The sequence below is a fragment of the Strix uralensis genome, chromosome 4 (genome assembly GCF_047716275.1).
Source record: "Strix uralensis isolate ZFMK-TIS-50842 chromosome 4, bStrUra1, whole genome shotgun sequence".
Classification (NCBI taxonomy): Eukaryota; Metazoa; Chordata; class Aves; order Strigiformes; family Strigidae; genus Strix; species Strix uralensis.
Genome location: NC_133975.1, coordinates 102,927,389 through 102,937,703, shown reverse-complemented (window position 1 = coordinate 102,937,703; position 10,315 = coordinate 102,927,389). Strand labels below are relative to the sequence as shown.

Below are 10,315 nucleotides of genomic sequence, written 5' to 3'. Positions count from 1 at the left end.
TTAAGTAGCTGGGGGTTTTTAATCACAGAATATAGAAGAATCATTTGGTGATTAAGACACTTTCTTCTTATTATAAGTCTTTTCATCAGCACAGATCATTGAAATTCATTTATAATAATACACTGAAATTTTGGGAGCCACATCAGATGCTTGGTAGAATTACATGTGTTTTACTCCCTAGGAGGAACAAATCCCAAATTTTGATTAATTCTTCTGATTCAGAAAGTTATAACCTAGTCTGTGCCATAAAACCAGTAAGAAATATTGTGATCTGACTCAGTGATCTTTCCTTGCACTTGTCTTGAATTGAGATTTATTGCTGTTGCCTATGTTACCAGTGGAGGGGGTACAGCTAACAGCCTGAAATAGATAACCGTTGCCTAATTTCTGCCTCACTTACCCTTTGGCAATCAGAGGTGTAAGGGACACAAGTGAGGGCAGGCTGTGATGATGGGTTACTTTCTATTTTGTGTCTAAATAAGTGATATAGCTGAAGGTAAACTGAAGTAAACAAAGTTAAGTGACATAAATTTTACCCTTTTCTCACTCCCCAGCCTGGAACACCAGAAAAGTAACCTTACACTTTAAAAAAACAAACCAAAACAAAACACATAGGTGAGTTTGTTTAGGAAAGAGCACTACAATGTATATGATTTTGAACAATTCAGAAAGAAGAAAAGGTAATTTCGGAGTATTTTCAGTTTTCTGAAAACCATGCTCTTCTGTGCATTTTTGTGTTCATCCACTCAGCTCTGAGGATAAGAACCTGCCAGGAAGTTGACACTCTCCTGAGGAGTCTAACCAGAAGAGCAATGACTCAGCCCTGTACCTCCATAAACACCAGCCACCAGCATGTCACTCACACATTCATCACGTCAACGTTAGTCATGCACTCACCACATCAACACGTGTAATTGCGACACTTGGACTCCCAAAGAGGCGACCTCTCACACAGCGCCTGGGCCAGTACCTTGCGTAAGACTGCACATCGCAAACACGTTGTGCTATGCAGGGGGCACAGAATCCTGCGGTGATTGCCAGGGCTCCAAAACTGGCACGTACTTTTGGAAAGTCAAGACGCTGACACTGTGTTTGTGTTCCCCAGGCTTGTGCAAGAGTAAAGTGGCTAAGAAGAGACCATGATTAACGTAGGAGGATTTAAATAAAAAAAGCTTTTACCAATGGCATTTTATTTATGAAGAAAGAAGTTTTCTAGAAGAAAGAAGTAAATAAGTTTAAATAGCCAAATTCTGTAAAACTAAACCTTGCCTGATACAGCAAGGAAGTTTCTGTAATACCTGACCTCCCTGCTTTGAAATGTGTAGTCAACATTTGTTAACTTTTTCTTTAAAAGTATAACATTCATCAAGAAAATGAAACATGTATGGAATTATTCATATTTTGTTTCTGGAGGAGTAGGAACTTTCAGTGTTTTCCACTATATTATTATGTGGGTGGGAGAGAAAAAAGTGTTAAAGCAAAAGGATAAATAATCCATAAACATCCTAACCATTTTATTTGGCTGGGCACAGCACTGGCCTTTTGCATAAACTACTCAATTAAATTTGTGGAGGTGTTCAGGGTCTGTTTATGTCACCCTCTGATCTATTTATTCTAGAGTAGCGATATTTTTGGAAACATCAATTTGGCATGTGTACAGAGGTGGGCAGTACAGCTAACAAAACCATCAGTTATACTAGGTTCTGGCTTCTGCATCAATTAAAAATATACAGAGGAATCTGAGATTTCTTGTTTTGTTTGAATTGTAGGTGTATTTCAGTTTGATTTCTGGCCAGTTTTGTATTTTCTGTAACAAAAGCCCAATCATTCCTATCTGAAGCTTACAATGCTTACTATGATGCTGTGACATCAACAGTACCCATGACAGATTTCTCCTTCTGCTATCAGCTAAAAAATGTATAGAAAACACCAGCCTGAATATAATATAAAAGCAGTAATAAATGTTATTTTTCTTTGAGCTATAAGTGAAAAAACCTTGGGGTTTTGTTTTCTGTTCCAAGAGGATTTTGCAAAATTCTAGCCAAACACGATTTCTTTTCAAACAGAATCAAATCTTTCCAAGAGCACCTGCAATGTCTTCTTATCAAGTAGCTCTCTCAAGCGGGGTGTCCTCCATAACACGTCTCAGAAGCTCTCTGCATCTGCAACCCTCCAATCCCTGACCTTTGCTACCCTCCGTGGCATATTTCTCTGTGGTTCATGCGTCCCTGACATAATATTATGCCAGTAATTGTACCGATGTTTTCTCTTTTAAAGCCAAGTTTTGATTTTCAGGCAAATACACAGCAACAATGCTGGTCATTGGTTAATATCACACTCTACAAAGGTCAATCTGCGTTGACCCTGTGTGACCCAGTTTCCAAAATCATCCTCAGTCACTTACACGTGTGGTCTGCTCAAGTGTAGTCATAAAGAGGAATTCTGTTTTGTAGCATTATTTAAGACTTAATATAGTAACACGCCTCAGCAACTCACAGTTCCATAAGTGCCAAGACATTTCTGACTCCAGCATTACTATCTTGTTTTTTTTATAAAGGAGGAAACAGAGACGTGCAGTGATTAAGGGATTAGGCCAAGGTCATACATGAAGTGTGTGTCAGCTGGTGTTAGAATTTAGGTAATTTTCTAACTGAATGAATAATATGTACATCGTACAAGTGTGGAGAACTTGAGTTGTTTTTGCAAGTTTCACACCATGCTCGGTGTGATTTTCTTCAAAACAACTATGACAGTCAAGCTCCATTACTTGTCACTTCGGTATATGGCATTACTTGCCTTCCCCGTCTGGCTGCACTAATCCATGTAAAGTCCTTCCTCAGGGTGCTTAGGCCTAGCACTAGCCAAATGATAGCCACAGGCTGGAAATTTGGGGGTCTGAACAAAACTTTGTTCATGCGAAAATTCAAAGGAAAGCAAGTAATTCCGTAAAAAAAGATGGATGCAATTCTTATGTCTTTCTTATCCACTAACTGTACTCTCATTTGCTATGCTAGTGATTTGCTTCTTATTAAATATTAGAGAGCAGTCACTTTTGAAGAGGCAGTCCTAGTCTATATCAGTGCTGTACACAGAGGGAGTCTGAAACCGTAACCTCAGGGGTATCGCCTGCTACGATATATTTCAATGGAGTACTGACAACTGCTGAAAACAATTTGAATGCCCAGTAAGCATATGAAGTGGAAAAAGCATTTGTCAGACCACGAACATATATATTCTAAGAAGTATATAATAATAAAGCAGAGATTATCTAGTCAGCAGATCATTTCTTCTTTTTCAGATTCATTCTGGGGAGAAGAAATCTTGTAATGAAGAACAAAAATCACTAGAAAACTCTTAAATATTACAAACGTATCACAATGAAAAAAAATCCTGATTCATGACTAAAGCTATAATACATTACTTGATACACATCCTTTAACATAAAAAAATTTAAGAAATTATAGCATATATCAAATTGGGCAATTAATGCAACAGGACATGGAAGTATTTATGTTTATCTATTTAGAAATAAATGTGTACAGCACTGAAAGCTATTTCCAGTGTTTTTAAGTGCTGTACTCCTGCTCAGTAGTATATAAAATCCACGATTTGTATTCTTCGCATGTAAAATATTTAAACTTTTGATTTTGTTCCTAAATTGATCTGTATTTTGATAACCTCATCTTCTCCATGGATAGCCATGTATCTGTCGAAAGATACTCACCTGAACAGGAAAGTGCAGCCTATGCAAAAAGAGCGAAACATTTGTTTGATTTCAAAGTTTTTGGTCTTTACAATTGAAAATTAGCATTTGTTTTTGGTCTGCAGAAGAAATTCATAACATTGCTTTAATTGAAACTTCTCTTCACAGTAAAAAGCAAAGGAAGCTGTTCTACCATCATGCAACAGGAGTGAGGTCACTTGGCAGATGTGGTTCTCCTAAATTTGGCCTAATTCTGTTGCTGCTTCTGCACCAGTGAAAGTGAAAGAAGACCAAGCTTCTAAATATAAAGACTGCAGACTCAGTGACTACTGCCTCGTGTCCTGAACTTTAAGCATATAAGAAGTCTTGCTGACCTCTGAAGGACAAGCACAGGCAAAGGACCTACATGTAAATCTCAGCAGGGCTGAAACAAGGGGCAGTTAAGAGAGATGTAATACAGTAAGACAGAAAGGCTAAGCTGCCTTAGAAATCAGAAATAGAGACAAAGGAAGAGTATACTGTTCTTGTATTCTGAAACAAACTACAGCAATAAAGATAACACTTTCTAGAGGCATCATTACAACATCAAACAATAAAAATTTCTGCATTTGGCAAGTTTTAACCAAGCGTGACTGCTATTGCCTTTTTGCTCAGTGTGTACTTTTAGCCTCCTAAGTACAGGAAATGTCTATGAGGTAGGTAGGAGTGACATTCAAATGTACAATAATCTTATTTACTGTACTTATATTAATAGGCTTAAATTCCTTAGAAAAACGCATGTCATCCTACAGAGAAGGAAATTATTTTGAAGATCCTTCGTTTTAGTCATTCGCTTTAAATTTGTGGCCGTTTTCTTCGTTTTTTAATCATATGCAAGGTAACTGCACAGCATTCTGCAGCATGTGTGCCAGGGGACTACTCTACTGCAAAATCTGTCTCAAGCTACACCGTGCAGTTGCAGTATCTCAAATCCGCTGCAGGTTAAAGGCAAGTTAAAACTTCTGCTCTGAAAAACCCATTACTGCGAGGTTTAAAGCAGTTCACCATCGCTCCTTTAATGGGTGTGCGGGAGGTGGGTCACAGTGTTTTCAAGCGTGGGCCCAGCGAGGTGTAAGTCCCCTCTCTGTAAATATAAAGAATGCTATATTGAAGTAAATAATTAGACTATGGCTTGAAATAAAAAGACCTGTAATCATAAAAAAAAAATTCCCCATGCAGCCAGGGAAAGGCCACCCAAGCCTGGGGGAGCCGGCGGACGCGCTGGGCAGGCCTCAGCCTCCCGCTCCTGCCCTCTCCACGGCGGGCGGGCGCGCGGGGCGCTGCGGGACCCGCTCCCAAGGCCGGCGCCTGGCCCAGGAGGCCCTTGCGGGGCCCGGGCGGGGCGGCCGGGCCCGAGGCTTCCCTCAGGCAGAGGGAGGCGAGCCGGGGCCGGGCCCGGCGCGCCCGAGGGGAGTGCGGTTCCGCGGCGCTGGGGCCGGTGGTCCCGGTCCTCCGCGCCGGGGCAGGGGCGGGTGCGGCAGCGCGGGCTCCATCTCGCCCCGGGAGGCCGCGGGCCCGGGGCGGCGCCGCAGGCGCAGGCCGGGGTGCGGCGGCCCCGTCAGCGCGGCCGCGGGGGGAGGAGCAGGCCTGGCGGCTGCGCCGCGGCGGCAGCGCTTGGCCGGCGGTGCGAGGCGGGACCTCGCCGTCAGAGGGAGGCGGCCGGGCCGCTGCCGCAGCGCCCCCGGCGGCCGCTCGGCCGACGCCAGCTCCTCCCCCCGCGGCCGCGGCGCGGCTCCCTTCCCCCTCCTCCCACCCAATCCCGTGCCGGGTGAGCGCCATGGATGCCGCTGGCCGCCGCCTGCCGCGGGGTTCGGGCCGCTGCAGCCTCCTCGCCTCTGCCCCTGTCTCCCCGTGGCGCTGAGGAGGGGTCGGCTCCGGCGAAGACGCTCCGGGAGGCTGAGGTGAGCGGCGGGGGCGGTGCGGGGCCGCGTCTGCTGGCGCTGGGGAGACGGCGCCTTTCCTGAGCCGCCAGGCCGGGTCACCCTGCGAGGCCTGCGGCTCGCCAGGAACTCGAGCGTCGCTGCCCGGGCCTGGCGGGTCTGTGTCGGCAGGCCCGGCGGAGCGGGCTGGGAGGCCCGGCTGCGGCCCGGGGCCCTGGGCAGGGGGGAGGTGGCGGGTACCGGGAAATCTCCGTGTGGGGGCTGAGGGGGCAAAGCGGGGCGGCGGTGCCGGGAGCTCCTCACGCCGCCGGCCCGGCTGTGCGCGGGGGCGGCGGGGAGGCGGTGCGAGGGCTCCCCTTCCCCGGGGGGGCTGTGGGGAGGGGGCCGGTCCCCGCGCGCTGGCCTGGGCCTGGCTGATGTGCGTGTGTAGGCCTGGCGGGGGGGATGAGTCGAGGTGCGGCCTGGCCCCGTTCTGGTGCGGCTCTCCTGGGAGCCCCGGCCTCTCGCCCAGCTCTGTTTTCTGCTCGGTAGTTCGTTTCCGTCTGGTTAGAGCCCGCCTGGGGTGGAAGAGCAGCAGGTGCCTGTATTGAGTTTACCCCACTTTCACTGTCTCTCTTAATTTTCTTGTGTCGCCCCCGTCCCCCCCCCAATTGAAGTTAATGATTTAGTCGCGTTAAGGAGAGGTACTATATTTACAATACGATCCCACTTGTACTGGCTGAAAGTAGTTTTATTTAGTCTTGGAACAGGAAATAGAGTCTGTAAACAGCTCGGACGATCATAGGCATTGTTTAAAGCACAGAACATAAATGTAGTAACATTTAAATTACTTCTTACAGCAAGACTGCAGCAATAACAAAAATATCTAACTGGCAGGCAGTAATTGAGTGATCTGTGATGTCGTTATGGTCCTAAATTATAAAAAAGAATCATACGTGTCTTACTTTTGTCTCATCTTTGAGTTCAAAGCTATTGTGAAACAGCACTGCTGATTCAGTGTATGTTTCTCCATATAATACCAATTTCTGAGTCCCTTTTGTAGATGTGCCCTTGATGGAGTTATTTTTTAACTATTAATTCATTAGCAGCAAGTAAACAAGTAGGCAGACTTTGACCAGATCGAGCTTCTCCCCTCCTCGGCAACACCCCCGCCCCCTCCCTCCCCCAGTTTGTGGGGACATGTCTAGCATTTCATACTTACCTATGAGTTTGGTAAACTAATTCTTTTTTTGTAAGCTATATTTAAAAAATAGTCATTTTGTCCTCTTGTATGTTTAATTTGGAGAGATTGGTTTGTAACCTTTTAGTTTTTCTATGAAAATAGCTGTTTGCTGTGTTCTTAGGCATGGGAGGTGAACTTGACTATTTGTTAGTAAAACACAAAGTAAAAAGCAAGCACACAGGTCAAAAATATCTCTTAATGTTTTAAAGGGACTTTTTTGGTCTTCAGCTTGCATGTACAACTATGGCATTGGACCAACAAATAATGTTGTTTTCCTTATATGTACATGAATTATTTGGATTATTCACTGCATTTTTTTAAAAGCTATGAATTAGATACTTTTTTTTCTAAAATATCCCACCGAATCCCAAACTCTTGAAAATGGAAGTGACTTGTAAATTGGCTTTTTTATACTTTGACTTAAAAGCTTATTTTCTTTATGTTTGAATGCTTTTTTAAAAGGTGGAGGATTAATAAAACTTTTGCGAAGATTCTCCAAGTCTTTAGTTGTACCTCTTTTTTTCTTGTTTTGTGGATTTGTATTTAAAATGTGACATGTGATGTTTTTCTATATTTGAATACTTTAGTGAGGTGGTAATACATCTGTCAGAAAGTTGGATGCTTTATAATGAAGTGATATTAAAGGAAAGGGGATAGGCAAGACTAATAATATTGTCTTTAGCTTTGAGAATATACAAAAGAATTAAGCACTGGCCTTCTACTTAAGTTTTAATTTTGAGTTATCCTATATATAAGCGTAGGCTCTAAGTTTTGCTTGGTTGTCAGCTGGAACTAGAGATTTTTTTGCAGTGGAACAGAACAAACTCATTACTGCTTACTCATGTATAAAGCTTGGGGAAAAAAATGCTGATCAAATATGTGGAAATTTTCTTAATGTCAGCCCAAAACTGTGCTATACATTTTAGAGAGGAGCAAATCAAAGAAGTTTAAAGACAAGATTGTGATGGTAATTGTTTCTTTTTTTTTTTTTTTTTTACTTTCCAGGTGAAAACTGCAAAAGCCTGCATCTGGCTAGAGCTCAAGTTAGTCTGGCTTGAACGATTAAAGGATATTTTTGGTACTTTTTAATTTAAGTGGAGGTCGTGCTTTTTTTTTTTTAAAAAAAAAAAAATACCCAACAAACATGGCAGATGTGGACCCAGACACATTGCTGGAATGGCTGCAAATGGGGCAGGGAGATGAAAGGGATATGCAGCTAATAGCACTGGAACAGCTATGCATGCTACTTCTGATGTCAGACAACGTGGATCGCTGTTTTGAAACGTAAGTAGTTTTGGCTTTTGTTAATGGAATGTTATTTTCCTCTCTCGGTAGCTGTGTATACCATTTAACATTCCTAGAAACTTTCAGCCTCAGAAATGTTCTTACAGGCTGAACTTGAGTGTAGATCACTGAAATGAAGAGTTTCTGTTAATGTTGTGTGAAGTACTGTTGTCTGATTAAAAATGTAGCGTCCTGTGAGTGATCCACAGTGCTCATTCTGACACATGATCTGATTGTTTAATTTAAAGAAATGTATTCAGAGTAGTAATGTGGATGTGTTGGGTTCTTTGGTCTTGTTTTTAATGGTAGAAGAAAAACTTTTTTGAATTAAAACTGTAATGATCACCTAGATTTATATAAGCATCCATGCTCTTGCAACACTTTTCTCAAGAGATAAAGTAGCTTTTCCAGAGCTCTGCGAATCCAAACAAAAATCACAAATATTAACCGCTGTTTACACAAATATTTTGCCCCTTCTTTGAAGAATGTTGCTGTTCATGCCATCCTCTTTCTCAACTGCATATGCTTCATATAGGACAGTCCCTGCTCTCACTCCTTTTTATACTTCTCACAGCACAAAGTGCTGATGTAACCACTTCTGTTACTTAATAGTGTTGCTGTGCATGTATAACACTACTTCCTGTGAGGGTCCACCAGTAGTATGGAGAGGAGGCAGCAAAAGTCTAAACAATCACAACTTTAAAATCGGACATCTCTTTTTTTTTTTTTTTTTTTTGTTTGTTTCCCCAGTTCTTATTTAAACACTATTGCAATCTCTCCTCTTTTCCATTTTTTTTCATTACCCTCATTTTCCTTTCTTTTGCATCTCATGAGTACTGCCAGGGTCTGTCTGATAAATCTTGCTTCTGCAGAGTGTGGGTTCAGAAGCATTTAAGAACGTAGCTGTTTGTTACAGTGTTTAGTTTTGTAGCCCTGGAGAACAGTTTACGAGGTTATCTCTTAAAAGCTGTTCATCTTTCACAACTGCTTTTATTACAGGAAGTGTAAAATTCATACCTCTCTAAAAGTTGGGTATGTTGTAGTTAGGTAACAGTGGACACAGTTTCTTGTACACTGCTTTAAAATTTGAAATTGCCTGATCTTGGCCTTGATGAGTTTACAGGGAAAGTTTTGGCTTGGAAGAGACTTACTGTAGGGAGATGCATTTGACTTCCCTATCGGTCCCTCATAGTACTAATACTGGTGGAGCACTATCTTTTCAGCCTTAGTAAACCTGATTTACTGACTTAATTTGGTGCTGTAGAAAAGAATTTGGTAGTTAAGAGTGATTTTTTTTTTTTTTTTTTTTTTCTCCTGACAAATCTAGGTGAACTTCTTCCTTCAGTATGTTCAGTATAGAACAGAAGTTTGGGCATAAGCATTTGTAAGAATGTCTTCTGGGTATTTGAGAATTGGGAATGAAATGTCAACTTTTAAAATATAAACCCGTTACAGGTTTTATGCATTTTATTTAGAACAGACTTTCATCTCAGTATAAATTAATTACATAGTTGAAGTGCTTTTTTTTTCCTTGAAGTATAGATAATGAATGCTCTATTATTGCAGTGTTGTGGTTTTAAAATTAGTTTTTTATGCCTGAAAGAAGAAACGTTTAAAATACCATTTGGCATTTTCATTTTTGTTTTGAGCCTTGGTATAATTTAATTTTACTGGTCTTCTAAGTTGTTGATCTCTTTTGCTGTTGTAAGCTTCCCTCAAACAGAAGACAATAAAGTGTAAATTGGGAAAGAGTTGTCAAGGTTCCCTGTCTGTTGAAGTGATGTTACAGTAAAGTTAAAACTACTTTTGATTGGCACCATGAATATACTGAAGATACGGTTCTACGGTATTTGGTGATTTGACATGGTAGCTCATTACCTTCAAAAGGGAGAGCTACTTCTTCCCTTTTATCACTCACCATTTTTATTCCTCCCAACATATTCTTGCTTCATACCAGCATCGAGGCTTACTGGATTCCTCTGTCTAATTCACTAAAAGAGCAGGCTGCTCTTTAAAACACATGAAGATGGCTGCTAGTTTCTGCTGTTACAGTGAATTACAGCAGATCATAGAGGTGTCTGATGAGCACTGGGGGTAGAACTGTGTAACTGGAAGTACGGGAGAAGCAGAGAAAGGTATATATTCTTCAGTGGAGAGCTGCTCAGTGGATTGTCTTGGGAGGCTGTG

At 42.2% G+C, this 10,315-nt stretch overlaps 1 protein-coding gene across 14 annotated transcripts in view; it reads left to right on the top strand.

Moving 5' to 3' along the window:
* Positions 1-5,481: 5,481 nt before the first annotated feature.
* HECTD1 (HECT domain E3 ubiquitin protein ligase 1) overlaps positions 5,482-10,315 on the top strand; it is a 64,587-nt gene continuing 59,753 nt past the window's right edge. For 13 of the 14 annotated variants that reach the window (XM_074868237.1, XM_074868232.1, XM_074868236.1 and 10 more), the window contains exons 1-2: positions 5,483-5,643; positions 7,850-8,128. In XM_074868237.1, the coding sequence (XP_074724338.1) occupies positions 7,989-8,128 (140 nt within the window). In that variant the 5' untranslated portion in view covers positions 5,483-5,643; positions 7,850-7,988. Of the gene's footprint in view, positions 5,644-7,849; positions 8,129-10,315 lie in introns of all 14 variants that reach the window. The other variant, XM_074868235.1, reaches the window with a different exon arrangement.